Below are 24930 nucleotides of genomic sequence, written 5' to 3' on the forward strand. Positions count from 1 at the left end.
AGCAGCAGAAAGAATTACTGCCCTCTGGTGCGCTGTGTGGTGCCATTCGCGCTGATTGTACCGCGCATGAAAGATTCTTAATGCTGAAAATGTGCGCAAGCAGCACAACGTACCAAATTCCGCGACTCACTGAACTCTGCAGAATCTCCTGGGTTTTTAGGTAACTCCTCAGGATTCTCCAGGAGTTCCACTCATCCCTAGTGTTTATCAGCAAAGGATAGTCAATGAGCACAAGAATTGAAAATATGTAAGTATCAAGGTCCCATGTTGTGAGTTGTTCTTAGGTTTTCCTGGATTTCAGCCAGCATCGCTTTACATTTTAGTATTTGCAATTCCACTTTGCTGATCAAACTCAACAATGGAAAAATTGACAGGTATGGCTTGGGGTAAAAAAAAGGATGCATTACGCCACACGTTCGAAACTGCACTTATTCTCACAAACCTGACCATTGCTTAGTGCCTCTCCGCACTTCAAGCCTACCACTCAAAGCTTCTCCTTACACTATTTCCGGTAGTATAATTGTGTGAAATATCTGAGAAATTACGCAACATAGTATGAAATGTCAATACCTTACTTTTAAACCTCAGGATGTACTTTACACTAAAAAACCGCGCAAAAAATAGAAGTGGCAGGGACAAACATGTACTCTCCTTTGCATTGTTGTAATGCACCACCCATTTGGATTTTACCCCGTACTCCAATTACGCCATGTGGCTTAATGGTGTAATTGCCTGAATTGTGTGTGCAAAGCGCAACACAAAATAACCGAAATTACACAAATTAGACCAGTAATTGAAATTTCTCATGGGCTTTTTTTTTTACCTCGAGGTGTTCACACAATTATGACTCGACTTCCTTCTACCTCTTGGATATTGTGGTGTGCCAACTGCCCATTTCCATGACAGTAAATAATGTTGTCTGCCTATTGGCACCCATCTAGCCTGGCCATACCAACACAAAATTAACTCTTCTTTCTTAGTGCCCTTTTCCCAATTAACCAAACCCTAAATGTAACACAATTGATTTGAATTTATGAGTTTTGTAAAGAACCATGACAGGATAAGGTTTCCTAAAGGTAGTCAGTTTACAAATATAGGGACTTTCCTGAAAGATATGAAAGTCAAAGGTAAGATTAATTTCAGAATAACCAAAATCCAATTTATCCTAAACATACATGCCAACAGACCTGATTCAGGCGGGAGACTGACGACTTTCGAAGCCAAAATGAGTTTAATGTAGCTGTCTCCCACCTGAAATTGCCTCTTCTTCATTATAAGCCAATGGGCGAAATGCGTTCCGCATTTTGATTTACAAAATCTCCCACTTTACACTTTTAGAATGTTGGCACGTATGTCTACATCATGTTGCATTTATGAAGCACTTCCGCTCAGGAGGCACTGAAATGGATTTGCAGATGGGTAGCATGCAATTCCTTGGCGGTGCATGGGTGATAAAAGTTTGTGTTTGCGAAGTGGCCTATATCAGTAGTTGTTTCATGCCCTGTGTGAGGACCAGAGTTCTGCTCTTATCCCTTCTGTCTCTGCTCCTTGCCGTGAAGTGAAGCAAAATGAGTGAGAGATGGGATGGTTCTGTTTATAAATTGCTTGTGAATGGATGAAGAACATTTAAAAAGCGGCATATGTATAAAGGATGTTGGTGCTGTGTGTGTATGGCAGGCCACTCTTAGTGTAGCTCCAATTATACCTGCAGTTGTGACAAGCAGAAGGTGAGGGAGCAACATGAGGTCATGCCTGCCATTCTTAGGGCGACTGATTCCAGTTTCGGGCTCCTATAATCCGGGGTTCTGTATAATCCATGCCTTAGTTCTATTGAATTCATTGATCATCTTGGAAAAATACAGGATTTTACTGTTTTCCTGGATTCCAGGTCTTGTTTTATGCGTCCTTTATTTGCTTTTAGAGAGTTCCAGATATGTTTCGGCTTGTACAGATAAGGAGAGTTCACTGGTATGTTTCTTCTGCTCTAGAGGGAAAGAGAGATGAGTGACCGGGTGTTAATTTCTGCGTTTATTTTTTCCGTTTCTGTTAATACGAAAACAGGACCTTTATCTTAAATAGCCCTATTGGCCCCGTTGTAGGTTTTGAAGATAGTGGGGCACTTGGAGATCTGGAGAGATGAGCTCATGTGGATGGATGTGTGGACGCTGTCTTGCCAAAATGGTGTCTATTCTTTGTAATTGTTTGAACAGAGAAGGGGACTGTTGCGTAGAGTCTCTTTGCATAGTCAAGACATGAAATGATGACTAAAGTCATATTCTGGAGCTTCTGCTAGACTCTATGATGCAAGGAAGTTCATCACAGGGCAGGCATGGTGGTCAAGGCACCTTGAGTGACTTGGTTCGAGGGAGAATGGGTAATTCGGGTTCATGATCCCTGGAGGCTTTCTCAACTCTGTCATTGCCGCTGGTCGTTTATCAATTTACCTGTTACGCTACCTGGGAACTTCCTGCCAAAAGTTCCCGGTAAAAGAGCTGTTCAGTCTCCTTTTACTGTGGGCATTGGCTTTCGTGATGCCTATGCTGCATATGAAGAGTAAATGTGTCGTTTCTTGAGTGGCCTGGAGTGCTCTGAACCCTACGTGACAGTGTTGTTTTTTAACATTGATGGGAAGTCGGTCTACAGCTTGGGTTCCACATAAGAGAATCAGCCGTTAGTGATTGCACTTTCTTTATTTTTGGTTCTTGCAAGAGATTGTTTGGGCATGATCTATGCATGCAATGTAGAAGGTAGTTACTCAGTTTATCTTGAAGGAAGCAAGGGCCTAGATTATTTGTGGCCTGAAAGACCGTCCTTTCTGGACAAGAAACAAATGTAGATACTTCAGGTGTTTAGATACGTTTTCCCTAACAAATTATATCTTTGGGGGGATGACTTGAATGCTGGCATTGAAAAGATGGCTGCTGCTCTGGAAAATAGGAGGTCACTGACTAATGAGCAACTCCTTGCATTGCTATGCTTTCAGACTTGCTATCAGAATTTGGTGGTCAGGTGTATCAAATTATGGCAACAGAGCTAAAAACATCAAAGCAGTAGTGTTAGAAATGGGGTTTCTAGTTGGCTAGGGTATGCACCCAGTCCAGGCAAAACCCACCACTCTAATCAGGGTAAGGGAGCTACACACCCAAAATAACCACCTGCTCCCCCCCTTGGTAGATAGGCCAAGGCAGTCAGGCTTATCCTAGAGGCAATGTGTATCGCATATTCACAACACACACACCAGTGACACAATCAATACTCCACAACACAGACTCCACACAAAATTATATGAAAATAAACTGTATTACATATAAAACATAGACCAATAATTACTTTGCCAACTAGGCAATTGTAAAACCATCATTGGGCAAAAATAAAAGAAATATTTCCACATTGCACGTCATAACAGTATACCCTCCCAATGCATCCAAGGCAGGTCATGAAATGAGCCTGTTATTCCGATGAAAACAAAATATAATATCAGTCTTGAAATGCAGTGGTGAGGTTAGTATCCATGAATGCAGAAATATCCTGATCGGGGGGACCTCCGCTGAGTGCTCACCCCATAAAGCCACCAACACAGAATCAGTGTCCCAAGATATGTCATCAATAAGAAGGAAGTGCACTCATACCTCAACTGTCACTGGGGAGATCTTGTTAGGTCCCCGGTGTGTGAAATGAATCAGCACGAGGCAGCCACCACGTCCACCCTGGGCGGCTGTCAACCTCTGCAGCTTCCTCTCAAGCTGCTTTGTACTGATAGCGCATTTTGAGCCCTCCTGGGCCTCCCGTGTAGCTACTTTCCTCTCCCTTTCCCTGAGGTTGCCCAGCAATCCAGTAGAGGCTGATCCTCAAGGGGCAGGATTCCCCTGTCTGCCAGCATGCGAGTGCACTGGAGCACCTTTTGGCACTCCGCGCTTTGATGAGGGCCCACACGGGGAACTCCAGGTGCCCGTACCCAACCAGGTGTGCAAGATCACCAGAGTACGGTGTCACCGCTGCAGGGCTCCTGAAGCCGAAGGAGGTGCCTGCTTGTGTCCCAAGAGTTCTGGGAAGAGCGTGCTTCAGCCGCTCTGGACTGGACACTGCTGGCGGTCCCTGCCAAACTCCTCCTTCTCCCCAGCCCTCATGGAGGTGGAGAACAGGGCAGCACCCTGGAATCTCAGGGCCATAAGGGGCACACAGTCACGGGATAGCAGGGGCGCTCACCACGCACCCCCTGCGGGCTGACAGCAGCACTCACCAGGTGCTCCAGTAAAAGAAGATTATAGCGCTCACCAGGCGGTACGATTGCAGGGCCAGGGGCAGCAGTTGCATCAAGGAAATTCTATGCTGGCCACTGGGAGATCGCTGGGGACACACACAAACAAGGTGCCTGCAGAAGGCCAACACATCAGGATCCTTAGGGTGAAGTGGCAGTCCCTCTTGTGACCCAGCCGGCCACAGGTCAGCAAAGCAAGCAGTTCAGTCCTAATAGCGGTTCTTGGCAGCACAGCAATCCTCTGGTGCAGTATGCAGAACCATCAGCATCAGGTTACAAGTCCAAGCAGTGTCTAAAAACATGGGGCTACAGCCCCAATATTTATACTCAAAATGTCTTTGATTTGGGGGGCACTTCAAAGGAACTTTAGAAGTGCACAATATCCCCTTTCAACACAAGCCCTGCCTCCAGTAGGGAGTAAACGAGCCTTTGTGTGAGAACAGGACACAGCTTACACAAATGTAAGTGTGCCCCGCCTCCCACTCTCCCGGCCCAGGAAGGCCACTCAGTATGCAGATGTAATCCTGTTACAACACCATCACCCCTGTTTGATGGCTTGCTGGAAAGTATGTGCAAAGCTCAGCTGTCACACTACCCCAGATCATGCGCGTCAATTCACCAAAATGCCTGGGGTAGCAGAAGTGACATCACACGTCATTTAACCTTTACTTTAACACACACACATGCTTACACATACGCACACATTCGCACACTCTCAGATAAACACACTCTTACCTTCAAGCATGAATACAACATACATTTAAATGCATTTTTACTTACCTTAACTGCCAGATAGTGTCATATTCACCTAATTGTATTCCATTTTTATTACTCTAATAGTGAATATTATTCACTATTTGTATAATAAAACATTGACAGGAAACCAGGAAAGTGGAGGCTCAACCAAATCCCATTTGAACGAGTTGCCCCTGTTTTCCATGCACTTGATATTGCCACCTCTGAGGCCAGGGGCCCCATAGTCAGTGCCGTGGGTCACAAGGGGCAAGCCAGTGGTTGCAACTGCAACCCCTAAATGATGTCCATGCCCCATATGTGGATTGGAGTCAGGCTGCAAAGCACAATAGTCATAATCACAGTGAAACACCCACTTTCTAAAAGTAATATTTCCACAATAGTAATAAAAAATCCACCTACACAAATAAGCAGGATTTCTCATTACCATTCCAAACATACCAAACATGCCCATGTTACTCTTCATAGATCATAAATTACCACTTAGGAATATATAAGGGAATTCCTAATGTCAACATATGAGTGGAGCAGCACTCACAGGAGTGAGAAACCCAATAGGCTGTTTGTCACTACTAGGACATGTCACATAATAAAGGCGCATGTCCTACCTCTTACCTACACAGCATCCAGCCCATAGGGTTACCTCGGGCCTATCTTAGGGTTGATCTATGTGTAGTGAAAGGGGATTACCAGGCTTGGCAATTAATTTTAGATGCCATCCTAAGGTGGCAGCACCTGTACATGCAGGCCTTGTAGTGGAAGGCCTGAGATAGGTTTGAAAGGCTACTTCTGTGGGTGTCGCAACCTGCGCTGCAGGCCCACTAGTAGCATTTAATTTCCAGACCCTGGTTATATAGGATACCACTGTACAAGGGACTTATAGGTAAATGAAATGTGCCAGATGGGTGTAAGCCAATCTTACCAATTTTAAAGTAGAGAGCACATGCACTTTTGCACTGATCAGCAGTGATAAAGTGTCCAGAGTCCTAAAGCCAACAAAAGAGGCTTGAAAAAAAAGAAGGAGGAAGGGAAAAAGTTTGGGGATGACCATGCAAAAATTGCAAGGTCCAACAAGTAGTTTTACTAACATTTAATTTGCTACAACCATCTTTTTGTATGTTATATTTGTCTTTGGGTGAATGTGAGAATGTGGATTGATATTTCAAGGGGTTGTGAGTCCTTACCACAACCCCTCGATGTCACAATTCTGTACCAGGTCCAATTAGGTCTCATTGATATAATCCAGAGCTCAGCCATTAGTAGCTGTAGCACAGAGAGAGAGAGTGGTAACTTAGCAGAAATATGTAAAGCATTTATCATTCCCAAAACAGACTCATTTATAAAAACAGTAATATTTAATAAACAGATAGAGACTAAAATAACAAAAATCTAACTTAGGGAAATGGAGATGTGGGTCCAGATTTAAGAGGGCCTAGCGCCTCCTTAGGCTACATTAGTGTCTTTTTTGTTACGCTAATGTGGCCCAACAGGGCCAAAATCTCCACACCAGATTTACAAAATGGCTCAATGTGCCACTTTGTAACCCCTTGCGCCACACTATGCCTGCACCAGCCATAATGTATGCAAGGGGGTGTTCCCCCATTAGGGAGGCCAAAAAAATGGCACGAAGGAATCTAAAAGATTTCTTTGCGCCATTTTGTACGGCATTTTTAATGCCTGCTCAGAGCAGTACATCAATAGCATCAATTTTTTTTACGCTATTGCCCCCACCCATGGGCCATGGTGTGACGTATTTTAAATAAGGCACACACGTGGTGGTGGTAGGGGGCGCTAAAGGGTGCAAGAAAAGTGGCACTGCACTGGGTGCAGAGTCACTTTCCTTAAATCTGCCCCAGGATTTTTAGAGGTTTTTAGTCAAAATAGCACCTAAAAGTGCAAAGCTTCAATCACGGTTCATTCATGGTTGTCTGGCAGCTGCTGTGGCTTTGGAGTCGGTCCTGGTCTCTGCTTGGTCTCTGGAGGTAAATGGTTTGCGACATTTTACCGCCGGGCAAACCCTGCACACTCTTCATGCCAAATGTTGTGGATGAGTGTCAAAAGTTGTGACTTTCATTCTCCTTTATGTCAATCTGTTCCTCAAAACATTCAAAGCCTGGTTTCCCCTCAAATGCTGCCATTCTAACAATAAAGTAGCCGCTCCCTAATGGGCACCTCTAGAGCCTAATGCCATCAGAGTATATATGTTTTTATCCCTCAACTACCTTCCAGTGTGTCACCAACTATTTTCCTATTCGATCCATTTTAGAGCATATTAGTATTGTTGTCAAACTGATTCATTGTCTACAATTTACAGAACCTTCAGACCTGGTAATGAACAAGAGTAAAGAAGACCAGAACCTCTGACTTCTGGCCTGGCATTTATTAAAGGAAAGTTTGATGCTAAATATTACATTTAATGGTGTTTTTCTTGGTGAAGCTAATGACCGTACAATATACTATTCTGATAGGTGTTATTACAAATCACAGTTGCTACTTATCAGAAGATTCATTTTGAGGCATTGTCATAGTTTCAGGGGATTCAAATCATTTACCCATCGAATTGTCTAAAAAATGACTAGGAAGTGCAGGTTTGATGGTTTAAGAGAGGGCTTATTGAAAGTAAACTGTTACAGGAATGGCCCCAACCAGAGTTCTGCTGTGATGTTTTGAAGAAACGTCTTTATTCTTGGTTTAAGCCTCAATATTATATTTGAAATATCGAACTATACAGATATCACATTACCTGTATCAACAACCACTGTATTTCAAGTTAAACATACTTAAGTGGGTGTAAATTTACTATTCTTAACGCCATATCGACTTGTCTTGGCAATATACTGAATGTTATACATTTAGAGGTCCATATTGTGACCCACAACCACCACTATTTGCAGATTTTGTTTTGTGTGATGCAGCTTCTTTCACAAAATGTTACCTTTGCAGTTAAACTTTCAAGTTTTTGCAAGGAGCATTTTTTCAGAGAATCAATAAAGTCAATTTATAGAATTAAGGGACCAAGGGCCACATGTACAAAGCATTTTTCTAGTTGTAAATGGGCCGATTCGTAGAATCGTCCCGTTTGCGACTACAAAAATGCTTTTTAGGATGTACAAAGCCCAAATTGCGATTCAGTATCTTGTTACAGAATTGCAATTTGGGTTTTGCGATTCAGTATTAGGAAGGGGTGTGTTCAGGGTGTCCTTTCCTAATACCGAATCTGAATGATATGTATGATTGTTTTGTGACCGTGAATGCAGTCGCAAAACAATTGCAGTTAACACCAATTTCAAATTGGTGTTAACCCATGCGCAAACGGGACGGGATCCCATCGGGACCCCTTTACCTATATGAATGGTAACAAAAATATTTTTTAAAAGCAGGCAGTGGTCGCAGTGGTCGTTTTTCTTTTTGAAATGCATCCCGTTTTCCTTTAGGGAAAACAGGCTTGATTTTAAAAAACTGTTTTTTTTTAAAAAAAGCAGTGACAAAAATCTTGGTCTCCTCTCCCCAGCAGGCCACTATCCCCGTGAGTGCGGCCATTCACAGTGGGGTAACAAATTGCGACCTACATCTTGAAAATTGATGAAGTAGGTCATTTGTGACCCCATTGGGAATTGCAAACAGTGTTTGTACATTTTGTTTTGCGACTCACAATTTCCAATTCCCAAACGAATCGCAAATTGCGAGTTGCAAAACAAAAGGTTGCTCATCTGGCCCCAAATTACTATCCCCATTCGCAAATCAAGGACTCACAAATACACTGACCAATAATTTGTGATAGCACCTATGTACTAATAGGTTGCATTTCAAGCTTGTTATTTGCCGAACTAAATAATAACTAGTGAAGCCATTTTTTTACCCCATAGTGAGTGGCTGCAAATGCAGGTCGCCAATCTGACATTTGCTTTCTAGGAAACATGTTTTAAAGCTGCCCATATTGATTAAATAGAAGGGTACAGCTTTAAAAAATGTTTCCCATTTGGTAACACATGGCTAGAGCATGTAAATCAGTTACCTAACTTTAGATGAGGTACCTTTTCAATGGCCTGCGACCCAGGGGTGGTTCCTCCTCTGGGGCAAAAGGATGCTGCCCTCCTACAAAGAGCAGGCACAATAGCATAATTTTAAATTCTTCCCAAGTCTCACTAGTGACTTTTTGAAGGACTGGCCTCAGCAAGGCTGATGTGTTTGTTAAGCGGGGTGGAGACCGGGCAGTGCCAATCTTTTTGCTTGGCATGGCATCCAGCTGAAGTCCAGTGCGCATGACAGGTTGAACAGGTTTCTGACTGTGTCCAACCCGTTATGCACTCTCTGGACATCTCAAACCCATGCTCTGTTCAGCAGCTAGGGGAAGATAACACAACTCTCCAGTCTCCCTTGGAGCACTGGTCTCATCTGCTCACACCAATCCGGACATTGCTCCCATGCAGCTGAAGTAGAGAAAGTATGAGAGAAATGTTTGGATTGGCTGGTGGTTAGATTCACCTGTCCCTGTGGTCCCTTACGTAGAGACAGTGTAGGGGTTGCCAATTACAGAACATGACCAATCACTGTATGGCTTCATTGTGAAGCCACACAGTGATTTTTTATGCGTCTTCGTGGATGACACAGTGTTTTTACTCTCATCTAATAGCAGTCGCAGTTTGTCATGCGTGATTTCTTGCCACCATGGAGAGTTCTCAGCAGCTGCTTGTCTCCCTCGTAGTCGCTCCGCTGCGGCCTGGCTCTGGAAGGTACGTGCTCCTCTGTGCCTAGCGTTTGTGATCCGAGCCGAATTTCCTGATGTAATTTTAAATGCAGTAAAGGGAATCTAGGACACCAATGTGAAGTTCTTAATTTGTGCTTGCTGTTTCCGGTGCTGAGCACCGGCACTTATTCTTCAGGGCCGAGGTTTATTGTTCTGCCTCAAGCATTTGCTGCAACCAAAAGACACACATGGGAACGACTGAGGAAGAGAAAAACGAAAAAGAGTGAGCTGGAGGGGCAGGGAGTGGCTGTATTTTACGCTGCCTCAGTATTCCGTGTTCGCACATTTAATTACAGCAGCCACGTGTTTAAGAGGAGGGCTTTGGGTACCGGCACCTTTTTATTTACAAAACAAGCACTGCCAATGTGAAAAGGGGAAGAGCAAGGAGGTGGGCAGGGTAAAAGAGCACGTGACAAAGAAGATGGCGGGGAAAGGGGGGGAGGAGGGAATCTGATTTGAAGACATGAATTTGGTTTAATTATGTACAGGTCCCTTGATTCCTTTACTCCCCCCCCCCCTTCTCAGTCCTTGCTGACAGAAGTTCTAGCACACAAGCTCACACATTATTAACACAAATAGAAACATATAGGCACAAATAAATGACATATACTTGCAATGCACAAATGTCTATTCACCAAAATACCAGGTGTAGTGTAAAAATTGCGTTTTTCACCTGCCCAGCCCCACCGCACTCAAACTTCACCAGCCGCCACTGTTGCTCCCCCAGTAGAGGTTGCAAATCATTGATATATTATTTTACAAATCCTAAAACAGGTTTTGTACATAGTGAAATGGTGTTATGAGATAGCAAAGCCGACCTCAAAGGCTTTCCAACTGCAAAACGTTTAGTACATGAAAACGCAATTACTTACAGACAAAAGCTTGCAACTGCCCTAAAATCACCTTAAAGACGATACAGTGTTTAATAATTCTGAATTCCAGTGGCCCTAGAAATCAGACTGTTCTAATGGTCTTGTAATTAATACTAAGCGCTAATACTGTGTGCTACGTGTTGTGACACTTTTGAGGCTGCCTTTGATTTTCTGATTTTATTTATTGTGTGTATTTGTAAGGTATTTTTCAATACAAAATAATTTTTTTCATTTCATGTGCATTCATAGCAGCATTTTCGATCCACTACATTACATTTCTATTTGCATTTTGGTTGCGGCATTCAAATAAAAAATATTGTTTAATTTGTGACCGGTTAGAGTAGTATTCATGCAATAGACCACTGCTGAAGAGGCAAGCTTTAACTTTAGCAGGATAATGACTGACATGAACTAGTTTAAAAGAAAGTCTTGGTACATGTTGATTTTTACCGGCCGCGGCTCGTTGTTCGTGACTGAGAGGCCATGCCCTCTCGCTTGTTCCCCCCCTCAATAATAGTGTTTGTTAGACTGAGCAAAGGTCAGCCTGACAGTCACTCTTCCTTTTCCCGTCAGGCAGCCAGGAGCTAGACATGCGCAATTTGCTCAGGCTCCTGGATGCATGAGCTGAACTTTGCTGAGCTGAGGAAGTCACAGCTCTTATGAGCGTGATCTTCTCAGCTCAGCAAAGGTCCTCGAGGCCCTCTCTCTCAGTGACAAGGGATAGTATCACCAATTGACTCTGACCTGGGGCTTCAGTTTTAAGCCTTAAAGTGCCCAGGACCGTATGTCAATCAGTGACACATCATCACAGAGTGGGGTGGGATCAGCAGTCTCACTGACCCCATCCCACTCTGTGACGAGGTTGGGGCTGCTGCCTTCCCTCATTGACTGACCTAAAGTCCACCAATAAGAGGACGCAACAGTCCAAACCTCCTGGGACCTCCGAGGCTGAGCTACAGGTAAGTGTTTTTTTTTTAAATTAATGTTTGGTGCGTGTGTGCATGTATGTTTGAATATTTGGTAATGAGTGTTGTGAATGGACGTGTGTGTGTGAATGAATGAGTATAAGTGAGTGTGTATGTGTGCATCCTGTCAACCACCCTCCATCCTAATCTATGATTTTAACCAGTGTAAGTTTTGGTACTGAGGGGTTTGAAAGTATAAATGAATTACACCTTGCTACATCACCTTAAAATGCAAATTCTTTCATGTAACTATGCACAGTATAAATATTAGTACTATTTTCTTCAGGTTAAAAGTGCACATAATAACTAATACAAAGGAGTATGTGGGCAATGTTTGCATGGCTAAAGGTCATCCATTAGAGGCAAAATGGACCCCAGAAATATCTTTACCTTTGCTTAACCACTGATTGTGTTGTGCAATTATTAGCATGGGGGCATATTTCTGTGTAAACCAGACACAATGTCATTTCTTTCTTTTGCCATTATTAAGGGTAGTTTCTTGCTCTTATAGAAATATGGCATTAATTTAAGTATTCTCTTTCCCCAGATCCGTGGTTTCATCAATGCCATTGATCCCGATAACAGTGAACGTGGTGACCTGAGTGCTTTCCGCTTCAATGCTTCAAACCCGATTGTTGACCCCTGGATCTTCATTATTTTCAGAAAGACGGTTTTTAGGCACATTCGGTCACTGCTATGCTGCCAGCTGCCTTGCCGACCAACCAGTAAAGGCCAGACACCTAAGGGCCCTATCAAACAAGACACCTGCAGAGTCCCCTTCAGGCCACCAGATTCCTCATGCTGACAACCAGGAGAGCCATCAGCTGGAAGACTGCCAAGAGGAACTAAGGGCCAATCACATTGTGGTTGCTCTCGGTGACAGACTGAACTGTCCCTACAGGAATCTACAGTGTGACAGTCATTCAGCAAGTTATTCCTTCATCAAGTGAAAGGATAAGCTGTTCATAAATCATGTTATGAAAGATTCCTAAAGAATTAAAAATCACGGGGGTGTTGGCTACCAAGGACTTATGACAGAAGTGAGACTTCATGGGAATGGGAAATTGATGATGTGAGAATAGCCAATATTCAGTTGGCGTCTATGAGAGAAGCGATGTGAGGAGCGACTGATCCTCCACCAATTTGGAAGGATGCACATGAATTCCTTTTGAAATTTCTCGGATGTCAGTGATTTCAGTATTGTGAGGACTGAGAATTAATTTAAATATGTAAAACTGCCCAATATAGGAAATGCACAACGATTGAAAGAAGTGTGTGACAGAAATCCTAGGAGCCAATGCAAAGCACTGTAAAAATACATAGCTCCTGTGGTGTAAGAAGGAATAAGGCATGTCTGCGATAGGATAGCCAACCAGTGTGAGAATGTGCCTGGTACCACCTAATTATCTATCATTAATCATATGGAAAAACATTGGTCTTTTGACGAATAGAAGTTCAGTAAGGTTAGGAATATATAGGATTTGCTGTCTTGAGTGAGGCCAGTTAAGATTGAACCAGCAAGGATCATTAAATTAAATAGGGCCAGTGACGCTAGAAAATAGTATCAGTGATGTGGTAATGAGTGAACCTAGTTGATAAGTTTTACAAATAGTAGACAGGCTTAAGCCTGGAATGTCTTTAAGGAGGAGATGGTAGTGGTAATGTGGGTGTCTAGATTATTGTGTCTGTTCTCTTTCAGTGTTTACTTCTGTATTTAAGGACTTGCTGAATATGGGGAAAGGCATGCTGGACCAGTTACACATTTAGCACATTTAGTTCCCTGAAAAATGATCTCTCCTGACATGACAAACAATACATTAAAACACAGCCCCTTAATACACAACAAAGGTCTGGGAACAAACCAGTTTGTTCATGTTCATCAAAGCAAATGCCCGAAAATGATGTGTACCCTTTAAAATCCAAATACCTCTAGTTAGTCATCACCAGTACAAAGGTAAAACACTGCTGAACCTTCTGCATCTCATATAAAAAAGAATGTGTTCATTGCTGCACAAATGCAAAGCTTGGAGACAAAATGCTAGTAGAAAACCAACCAATGTAAGCAACTTGTTCATCTTTCAAAATCAAAGCTATCCTCTTAAAAATTAAGACCTGTAAATGTATTGTATTTGTTCAAAGTGAATGCCTGCAAACCACTTGTTCCCAGAACAAAGCCAATGTTTAAACAATGTTTGAATGTTGGTTTGAAGGTACTCCGTCACCCGTACAGACAACTGGCATAAACCTGTGTTGGTGTATCAAAACAGTTTTTATCTATACACAGTCAAAGGCTGCAAGTGCCATATAGTCAAAGCCAAGCCTACAGAATCTCACCAACAGGAGCAAGTTAATACCTGAAGGCAAACTGTACAAAGTAAAAACTATAAAATAATCTATTTCTGGACAAAGACAAGTCCAGAAGCTGCATAATACTTTGGCACAGCCATGACCTGAACATAAACTCATGCACAACTTGGAGTCTTGTCTAAAACACTTTATTCCTGGTATTAAAAAACGATCGAAAATGTCTTGTTCAATAAGCAAAACCAGATGCTGAAAATGATTCTTTACCAGTTCAAAGCCCAAGTCTGAACAAATCTCACTTACATTTACAAATCTAAGACCTGAAAACAGCTTGTTCTCAATACAAAACCAAGGGCTAAAAGGAATATATTTGAGGTACACGCCTAACCTTGAAAGCAAGAAAACGAGATCAAGGCCAAGGCCTGTAAACATCTTGTCTGCGTTACAAACTCAGTTCATGAAAGAGAATCATCTCCAAGGCCTGAAAACAACTAATTAGTGGTAAAAAACCAAGGCACTTAAACAAGTAACTACCAGGATAATACTTAAAACATTATGGGCCTTATTGGCAAACTGCACTTTGTAGTATGTTTTGTAGTACTACAAAGCATACTACATAGTGCGCTTTTTGCCTATACTGATTTGTGCTGTGTTCTCCGCCTGACTCTGGAGTCTCTGCTCATGTAAGTATAGATATTAGTACTAAATCTGGGAGGCACAGGGGAGTAAGTGGAAAAAAGTGCAGACTTACTACTAAAGGGGTTGGGATTAGGGAGGAGTAAATGGGTCTGGGGGGATGATCAGGAACGGGTTTAGGCTGAGACATCACCACCCATGCAAGAGTAAGCCATTTGCATTACTCTGGGGATGGAGACATGTAACATTTGAAGAAAGTTTACCCTCAGCTTTTGTGAATACTGAAAGTAGTAAACTTATTACAAAGTGTAAACTGTACACAAAAGTATAAGTTACCTTTCTGAACCAGGCCCCATGTATGTGTTATAAAGCTAAAGCATTAAAATAATTGTCCACATACTGTGCCAAAGTGTAAAAACAGTATTTTATCACAAATGTTACCCTTTGCAGAGGAATAGTACTTCATCAATACTGGACCACAAATTTTGGTGCATCAGTGGTGTCTCGATGCGTAGTTAGCACTGTTCATCCAGGTATGTAAAATAAAAAACAAATCAATAAGAATAAGATTTCAAATTAGCAATCAATTAATATTTCATAAGTGAGTTTGCCCTAATTTTGAGTTGGGGCGTGTATATGTCAATGATCAATTAAATGAAGGAACAAATCCTCCCTATGCAGCAGAAATGCAGTCCTACTCATTGGTTACTAAGATGAAAGTTCTTGTGTTCCGAGAGCCCATCTACCTCAGTGTGGATAACAAGATAACTTAAAGGTTATCCAAATTGATGTAGTATTAATCAGGCAGAGATGGTTGAGCTTTGTGGGTCAGTGAGTAGAGTTATTATTAAGGTACATGGATGCAAATTGACACTCTAACATGACAAGCAAAGGAATTGAGTTCCAGATCCCAAAGAAGAATGTCAGACAGAAATGCTCTTACGGTGCAGGGGATCGAGTTACACTTCTCAGTGTGCAACATATATTGTCAGTGGGATGAAGCAACTTATGTTCACCATGAGACATTGGGAAAGTTTAAGTGGAACGAAATGGTGACAGCCACATTATACTTTAGGGCACAAGAAAGATTGAGATCTTCCGTTGTCAACATTGGACATAGGGTGCAAGCAGTGAAGGACAGGCAGAGTTCAAAAATCACAAGGGAGCAGGACAGCCTTTTTACTGCAGAACTGAGGCAGCAAGGTAGCCGATCTAGTCTTAAATGACATCTTCCCCCTGTGGTGTATCGAAAACTAAAAGGTACCATGGTATCGAGAAAACTTGTCCCATCATAATATTTAATACCAAGTGGCAGAGAGGCAGCCTTTCCCATTGCAGAATTAAGGGGGCTCAGATATGGGAAGTCATGAAGGCAGGCCAATTATGTGTCATGCAGTAGGTGGACTATTTATGTAACAAAGCAAAATACCAAATTTGTGTTGTAATTGTCATGTGAAAATTAAAGCATAATTGATGTATAATTTTCTGTTATTTGTGTGGTGCTATTCACCTCCCCGATCAAGGGGACAGTTGGTTAACCTCGGCGATGGAGGTCGAGAGCGTTTGGAAATAGAAGGACATGGGAAATATCTGCTCTTGATATTTGAACGGTGTGTCCACATCGTGCAATAATAAAGAGCCCAACAAGAAAACACACATCCTTTGAAAGTGATCCAAAACAAAACCCGGGGACAGGCCTCAGTCTCTTTGGACATCACAAGAGAGACTGCATAGTACTGATAAGTGACTTATAGAACCTCCAAGCCTTCTTTTTGTTCAACTTAGTGTGCACGCCATAGAAGGAGGTGAAGAGGTAAGAAGTAAGAAGTAACTTCATGTGTAATGTGAGGCGAGAAGTGGGGTGCTGGACCAGGCCATGACACTAATGTCAACACTGCTAGAAGAGGAAGAACCCATTTTCCCCCAACCTCAGAATTAACCAGAGGAGCACATAGGTACCAAGCTTACCCAAGGAATTATTTATTGTGACAGAGGAATTGCAATATCTGGTTCCCCTGCGTGAAATATCCTACCTGGAGATTTAGCATAACTTTATCAAAATAAAATTACTTTAATCGCGGAAGATATAAATAATGAAATAAGCTCCGTACCTTTAATAGGCACTTGGGAGTTAAATAATGGTCCGATTACTTTTAAATTGGTGTACATTTATTCAATCGCTGAGACAGAGGTAACAAAGAGCAGTCACTCTGCAGGCTTCTCTTTCGATCTTGCACATTAACTGTTGTCTGCTTTTAATAGTTCTCTGCAGTCTGATATTTTTCCTGATGTCTGGAAAAATACAGTGATCAAACCATTACAGAAAAAAGGCCTCTAAATCCTTCCGATCCTGCTACCTTCAGATCTATTTCACCACTACCAACTGGTCTAAGCTACTGAAAACTCCTGTTTTTATCAGCTTTAGAAATATGTGAAAAATACTCCCGCCCTAGATCTATCTCAGGCAGGAGTCGGGGTTGAAAGAAGTGCGGAACTAGTAATAGTTTGTGTCCTTGGTGACTTTCGCAGGTAGAGAGAGCACGGTGGGGTCCCGATTCTTTACGATCTCTTGGTGGCCTTTGACACCGTCGACACACCACCTTAAGATTGTTGAGAAAATAACGTTGCCCACAAATATATTGCTTTTGATTAGTTTACTATGTTTTATTACCATTTACGTCATAAGGTATTATTTTAATGTAAACATCCCATGAGGTGAGAGCACCCTGTTTCAGATTGGAATTAATAATAATGTTACCTTCGCCGGAGTGTTTTTTTACAGACCCTCTGGCCCTGCGAAATTCCTCAGGGAAGCATAGACATTCTATTTCACCATTTGTGTTGAAATGGGGATATATTAATATAATAGTGACCTTAATTTACATTTGGAGGCAAACTCTTCTGCCCAGAGACTAAATCTCATTCATTAACTGGAATCTATCCACTTTTCTCAGTTTATGAGGAACCCCATATATGAGGCTGGTCAGTCAGTGCTTTCCAATTTTCCACACTTGAAAGAGACAGAGAGCATAGTCTGATCAGTATGCAGTCCCCCCAGGTATGGCAGTACAGTCCGCATTGTAGAAGGATGTGGGCAACACCTATGCAGGTAGGTAGTGGGATAAATTGGATGATACCTTTTATTGTAATTTGTTACAAGGTAGTGTCCCAAGGATTGAAATCAACATTTAGGAGACAGTTCGAAATGTGAATGCATGGATAGTTTCCAATATGGACACTTTAATTCCACAACTGGCTATCAGGCAGTAAAAAAGCAGTCAGCTCCCTGGTACGATCAACATTTATTTGTGCAAAAAAATCCTGAAAGGTGTTGGAACGCATGTGGAGAAAGTTATGTGATGCTAGGATAAAAGGAATTGTACGGCAGCTATTAAAATATATCATAAAATGATTAAAGGGGGTGTGGCCAAGATGGGGCCGGCATAGCAGATCTTAAGTGGAGCTCTGCTGCATGGGGTGTACTTCGCATTGCCAGCACCGGGGCAGAAGCAGTATTGGCACTGGAAGGCTCCGGATCTCACCGTGAGCATGCAGTGCACCGAATTCCAGTCCCATGTTACAGCCGAGACGGCAATATCGCAGAAGGAGCTACCGCGGTCCTGCCTGCTGGAGCACCAGGTTGGCAGCCGTCCCATGATCTGGTTACAGGCAGCCAGTGAGCGACCGTCTACCACACACACGGGGGCATCAGAGCTCTGCACAAGAGACAAGCGGCCTCAGCAGCAAACCTAAGGATGTGCAAGGTGAGCGCTGCCATCTGATTTCCACTGCCACTTACCAGCAGCGTAGATGCCACGAACGGAAGCCCTCCCCCCACAGATAAGCAGGACTCCCAGGGCTGTACTCCTTCATACGACGATAGTCGACAACACGCTGAACAACTGACTGCACAGAGCCTCTTGGAGATCCCCGGGACCTTAAGCCCAACAGCATTGCGCCCTGTAGCGCTTCGAGGAACTGTGGCCATCCTCAGCCGAGGAGAGACGACCACAGAAGACCTGGGATCTCTGCCCCACCACAGAATACCTGCTGTTGGCCTTCTCGCCTCTCTTAACCAGCGCACAGGTTGCCCTTGGAAACATAAAAGGGCGGCCATCTTAGAAGTGAAGCTCTGTAGTGGCAAATAACCCATGAGGCTTTCCCTGCTTGAGTAAACCAACTGGAGACCGCACCCATCCCTGCCTGCTACTGGACAAAGAGACCTCACATTGCAGCATGGCTGTGAATTGCTCCAAGAAGGACATGACCATTAAGGACATGTTAAACACACCTCCTACCAAGAAATCTGAGCAGCGTACTGATACTCCACCTGCACCTTTCTCCCAAGATATAGGACCGGACTCCGGGGCCCCCACAACTGAGAAACCGGTGGCCCACACTTTCTTGGAACAACTCTTTGGGGCCTTGTGTGAAGACATTGCAGCTCTGAGTCAAAGGACTCCAGAAGTGAATCGGAGAAGTGGAACAAATGCTGGATATACTGGAGCAGTCCAATGATTGTAAGGAAGAGGAACTCAATGAAGACAAGCGAGAACTGTTGGACCTGAGAGACAAGAATGGCAACCTATATTACTGACTGAAAGACCTTGAAAACAGGTCACCCCGGTCGAACATCCTCATCAGTGGGGTGCGACTACATGCGAATTCAGGAATGCTGGAGGATTTTGTGATGAGGCTCTTTCAGCAGCTGGTGCCAGAACTGGCAGACAAGGATATCCCCCTGGAGCGCACACTGGGCGGGCAGACAAACTCAAACCTCCAGATTGTCCCAAGACGTCCTAAGTTGCCTTCACTCCTATACACAAAAAACATATCTTGGCTGCCGTTTGGGACCTATCCGTCATTACTTTTGAAGACTCAAAGATTAACATCTTTCAGGATCTCTCTCCACTCACCCTCCTACAAAGCAGAACGCTGCAGCCTGCCACAGCTTTCCTTTGTGAAAAGGGAGTTCGGTACAGATGGGGGCACCCTTTTTGACTCCTCTTTGTATGGGATCAAGAGACACATGCAATCCGCACACGCGATCTTGGGCCTGGAACTCCTCGGAAGACAAAGCTTAACACCCTGAAACCCATTCGCCCTCTCCTTCCACCAAAAGATCAAACCAGCAGAAAAGCAAGGTGAAGCCCTTGTTGACCAAGCCATTAGCATCCGAAAGCCACAAGAAACAAGCAGCTCTCCTGCGACAGCTGCAACGACAGGGAAGCGCATCTGAGAATGAAAATGACTGGGTCTTCTCTGGATGTGGATGCGACTGATGGGAGCTGTAGGTGCTACCTTACAGGCATGAACTGAGCCCCTGTTCTCCAGACAGACCTGGTTAACTTCTCTACAAAGCATACCCACACAGGTCTGTTGCAGAGATGATAAGCTGCCTGGATCAGAGACCCTAGTCTCAAAGGAATGTTTTCTCCTAGCATTGTTAACACCACTGTTATGTTGCTCTCCTTGTTTTTCTTTAGCCTCTTTCAGATGTCTCTTCCTTCACTGCATTAGATGTAACCGGCACCAGTGATGTGCCTCAAGGATGACGTTGGTTCTGTCTCACTCATGCTGGGCACTTCCAATAGTAGGAGCTTCCTGGATCACACTGTCCCATGATCAAAATTCTTAGCCTCAATGTTCGAGGCCTTAGCCCCCCAGAGAAGAGATTGGCACTTTTGCCTATGCTTAACTAAGCCAAATGTGGTATCTGTCTTATCCAAGAGACCCACCTCCATCAGAGGGACTGGCATCGCCAGCGATCCCGTTGGTTAGACAACCAGTTCTTCTCCTCTGGGTCTCAGAAATGCACAGGAGTTGTGATACTCCTGGCCACCCACTTCCTGGGACGTGTACTGCAGATGCCCACTGAGATGAGTGGGCGATTGCTTGCACGCAGGCTTACCCTACACACCTACACATTCACCATTATTACGATATATGTTTCCAATGACCACCAACAACCAATTATATTAGACACTGTAGGAAGGGTATTGGCGTCCCCTGAATCAGACACAGTGAATTCCAATAGGCGGGGACTTTAATGCCAGGCACACTAATGGACCGATCAACCCAAAGGATATGCCAAATTGAGGAATTTCCTGAGGCCTTCCTTGGCTGGATGAGGGAGGTGGGGTTTGAGGAGGTTTGGCAAATGAAACACCCCACGGACGTACACTTTCTATTCTGCCTCCCATCAAACATACGCTCACATAGATCTTTTCCTGACCTTCCTGCGACTGTCAGCCGCTGCAGCAGGAGTAGACCTGGGTTCAGTGGCCCTATCCGATCATTCTCCTATCTGCATAACTATATGCACCCGTACCACCCATCGCATTCTAGTGCCTGTCGACCGAACTCTAAACTTTTATAGTATACACTGGTCACAGACGAGATTATCACAGCAATACACACATTTCCAGCTATCAACAATATCCCAGACATGCCCATTGCATCATTATGGAACTCCATACAGGGCAGTCATACAAGGTTCCTTCATTGCCATCTCAAGATGTCATAAGTCATAGCAGAGATAAGACAGCAAAGATGCAGGCACTGGAGGGGCGAGTGAAAGATCTGGAGGAAGAACTTCAATGCTTAGGCACTCATCAGGTGTGGGGTCCGCTTAAATCAGCTCGTAAAGAGCTAAAAACCTTAGACATGGACAGGTCCGAGTATGACCTATTGCGGGTTAAAGAAATGTTTTACGTTGGGCGTTACAAAGCAGGTCATCTGCTTGTCCATAAACTGCGGGCCCAAACACTTAGACACAGGATATCTGAAATTGAGATGTCACAGGGTATTCCAAGACTTGCAGATTGCACAAGAATTTGAATGCTTCTATGCTGCATTGGACACTGCGGAGACACAATGTGGAAGAAGCTATCCAATACATTGCCACTGTCCCGGTGATGTTAATCCCAGACAGAGATGACAAATAAATGGATCTTGAAATCCAAGCTGCAGAGGTTCTGGCAGCCATGGCCCGGTTACAACCAGGGAAGGTGCCCGGTCAAGATGGCTTCCCTGTCAACTTCTATAAGTCCTTTGCACCTATACTTTCCCTTCTCCTGGCCTGCTTGTACAACCTTTAGCTCTGCAGGCGCTCACTGACACCATGAGAGATGCCATTATCAAAGTGATTCCTAAACCGTGGAAAGACCCATGCTGTTGTGACTCATATCGTCCCATATCTTTGCTAAATGTGGATGCCAAAATGTTCACAAACATACTTGTGATGCGCCTAGCCCCCTACATACATGGCTTGGTTGACTTCGATCAGGCGGGACTTATCCCGGAAAGAGGCTGCAGTGATAACACCAAACGCCTCTGTCATCTTACAGACAAATCCCACCGATCACACATACCTGCAATTATGCTATCGGTTGATGCTGAAAAATCATTTGAGCGGGTCTACTGCTCATATTTGCGAGGGGTGTGGGCAACGTTTAGCGTGGGCCCTCGTTCTCAGCAATGGATGTAGTGTAATTATGCTAACCCAAGAGCTCAAGCTAGGGTCAATGGTCTGAGATCAAACCCCTTCATTATTAGGCGAGGGACTAGACATTGCTGCCACCTGTCCCTCCCTTCTCTTCACCCTGAATATGGAGCATTAAGCAGAAAGCATACAGGGCAAATCTCAGATAATGGGCATCCAAATGGCAGGGAAAGAGCATAAAATGGCCCTATGTGCAGACAACAACATGATATCACTCACCTACCCCCTGACATCTCGTTCACATTTAGTCTCAGAACTGGAGGGTTTTGCCAGCATCATTTGTTTTAAAGTGAATCTACAGAAAACAATGATGCTGGGTCTCACAGTTTTGCTGTCAGATCGGGCTGAACTTGACCACCTCTTCCCATTCCTCTGGGCTACACAAGGGATCCCTTACCTGGGCCTGCAGATTCATGCCACCCCAGAGAAACCAGCAATCACGGCTCGTCACTCACCACGGCCAAGAAAGACCTGCAGACTTGGACAGGGGACTCTCTCAATTGGATGGGGAGACTGGCAGCCGTGAAAATAACTCTACTGCCATAGATATTGTATATATATCCATATGTTTATATGTAAATATATATGTGCACTATAAGATAATGCAGACGCTGCCACTCCAACCCCTTGCACATGTCCTGTGAAAGCTGCACCAATTAATAGAGCATTACATTTGGGATGGCAGAAAGCTAGGATGCCCATGAAACAAGCTTATTGCCCTCAGAAAGAGGGTAATCTGGGAGTACCTCACTTAACGCATTACTACTAAGCAGAGCAACTTAGATACATGGTTGAGTGGTCACAGCAATGTCAGAGAAGCACTGGTGCTTCATAGACCAGGCTGTCGTGAGGATACATATTTTGAAAATACCCTGGCTCCTAAACAGCAAAGGCCATTGGGGTCTATATATCCCCAGTACTGAGGGCAACAGTGGGCACCTGGGACAAAACACAACTCTTGAAAAGGCTGCTCACACAAAGCTCACCCCAAACACCAATACTTGACAATCCGGACTTCCTCCCCCCTGCCACCCAGGGCACTTCCTACTTCCAGTGGTAGCTTGCCAGCTGTAAAAGAGTGGGTGACCTCTTTGATGTAAATGGCCTAATGGACATTGCCCAAGTCCAATAGGATTATAGTGTCCCTGTCAGCGTGCACTGACAATACTTAGCTGTTAAACATTGGGTCACACAGCCTAACATTAAACCACATGCTAGCTGCACACTCTCAACTTTTAAACAAAGGCTCCTCACCCACACCTCAGACAAAAGGCTCGTATCATACATTTATGCTTTCCTTAATACTCCACAGCACAGGACAGTGTCCACAGCACAGTGAAGGTGGAAAACAGAATCTGAACGCCCCTTTATCCCTAAGGAATGGGCAGCTATCACGCATCATACCTGCACCTCTGCCAGCAGAGCCACTGGCAAAGATACACTCATGGAAATTATGCACTACCGGTATTACACACTGGAGAGACTTGCCAAATGGAAGCCAGGAGGGGACAATAGGTACTGGAGGCAATGTGGGCAAATACGGTTATTGACTCATATAGTCAGGCACTGCCCTAAACTGCAGTATCATTGGTCTGAGGTCGTAGCGTACACAGATGAGATGTATGACACCTCTATGCCATGCTTTCGTAGCAATGTGCTGTTGGGGCTTCTGAATGCACTCACGTACCACTTAAAGTCCTTAAAAAGGAGGGCTATCACTCTTGCGCTTTGCACAGCTAAAGAAACAATATTAGCTAAATGGGGTAATAACACCATCCCCTTGACATTGGATTGGCTTCATAAGCTGTGGGGAGTCTACTGGGTTTGGAGAAACTAAATGCGGTAATTGATCACAGATTGCTTTAATTCGGCAAAACATGCATAGGTTTCCTCTCCCAGGAATTCAGAGAATTATTACGCCCACAATACTTTTAAATACTCTGCCTCACAAAGGAAGAACAGAGTCCCACGGACAAAATAAGCACCAACCCAGAACCACCCTGACATGCCTACTGTACACTAAACCCTACACTACTGGAAGTGAACAGCAGTCATCTACATACACCCTCTATTCCCTCTTTGCACTATCCCCCCACCATGCCTTTGCTCTTCCTCCCTTGATTTTGACCTAGTTGTATCTTTATTTTGGTTTCACACCCTACAGGCCAGCGGATGTAAGTGAGAAGTTTTGTACTGCTGATACCCAGCAGCAAAATCTTAATAAAATAGAGTTGAGCCATAAAATGAATAAAAAGTAATAAAAAGGTACACATTTCCAGGGTGCAGAACGGGGTAGGCCGCAGCTTTCCTAGCGTGCTGAACGCCTTTCACTCTGCAGCTAGTGTGGCCTCTGCCATCACCTAAGGGGGTCATTTACTTAATCAAATTGATTCAGATTTTAGATATCATAAGATATACCCTATATATTGAGGGTTACTTTTTGAGATTGGATATTGTTGCTAATTACCACTAATATAACCCCAGTCATTGGTAGATTACGTTACATGGTCTTGACTACGTGCCCAAATCCGCAGGGACTTTACATAGCACGAAATATGTTGACCGATGTTCTCACTTCCCTGTGAGCTGCACCTGATCATTGTCTACAACACAGCCACCCTTTGTTTTTATTTATAACAAGAGGTCCCACACAGTAAAACTTTCAGGGTCTCTCATAGTTATTTTATACCACATTTACACCAATGTACACACACTGGACCTCCACTTACACTTCATCATGGTGTCTTCTTCTAAAAATCTTCCAGCAAAGAGCCCCCTAGAGGGGCCCATTGGGCACGACAGAGCCAGCCCAATTAGGAGCTGCCCATTGATGAAGCATGACACCCATCTGGGTGTGTGAGGGCTCTTGTTTCTGAGCAGTCAGATTCCCC

At 43.8% G+C, this 24930-nt stretch overlaps 1 protein-coding gene across 1 annotated transcript in view; it reads left to right on the forward strand.

Moving 5' to 3' along the window:
- The window catches only part of PTGIR (prostaglandin I2 receptor), a 260047-nt gene extending 244031 nt beyond the window's left edge, over positions 1 to 16016 (forward strand). The window contains exon 2 of the mRNA XM_069207674.1: positions 12143 to 16016. Within this exon, the coding sequence (XP_069063775.1) occupies positions 12143 to 12400 (258 nt within the window). The 3' untranslated portion in view covers positions 12401 to 16016. The remainder of the gene's footprint in view (positions 1 to 12142) is intronic.
- Positions 16017 to 24930: the final 8914 nt, after the last annotated feature.

The sequence above is a fragment of the Pleurodeles waltl genome, chromosome 9 (genome assembly GCF_031143425.1).
Source record: "Pleurodeles waltl isolate 20211129_DDA chromosome 9, aPleWal1.hap1.20221129, whole genome shotgun sequence".
In the NCBI taxonomy this organism is placed as follows: domain Eukaryota; kingdom Metazoa; phylum Chordata; class Amphibia; order Caudata; family Salamandridae; genus Pleurodeles; species Pleurodeles waltl.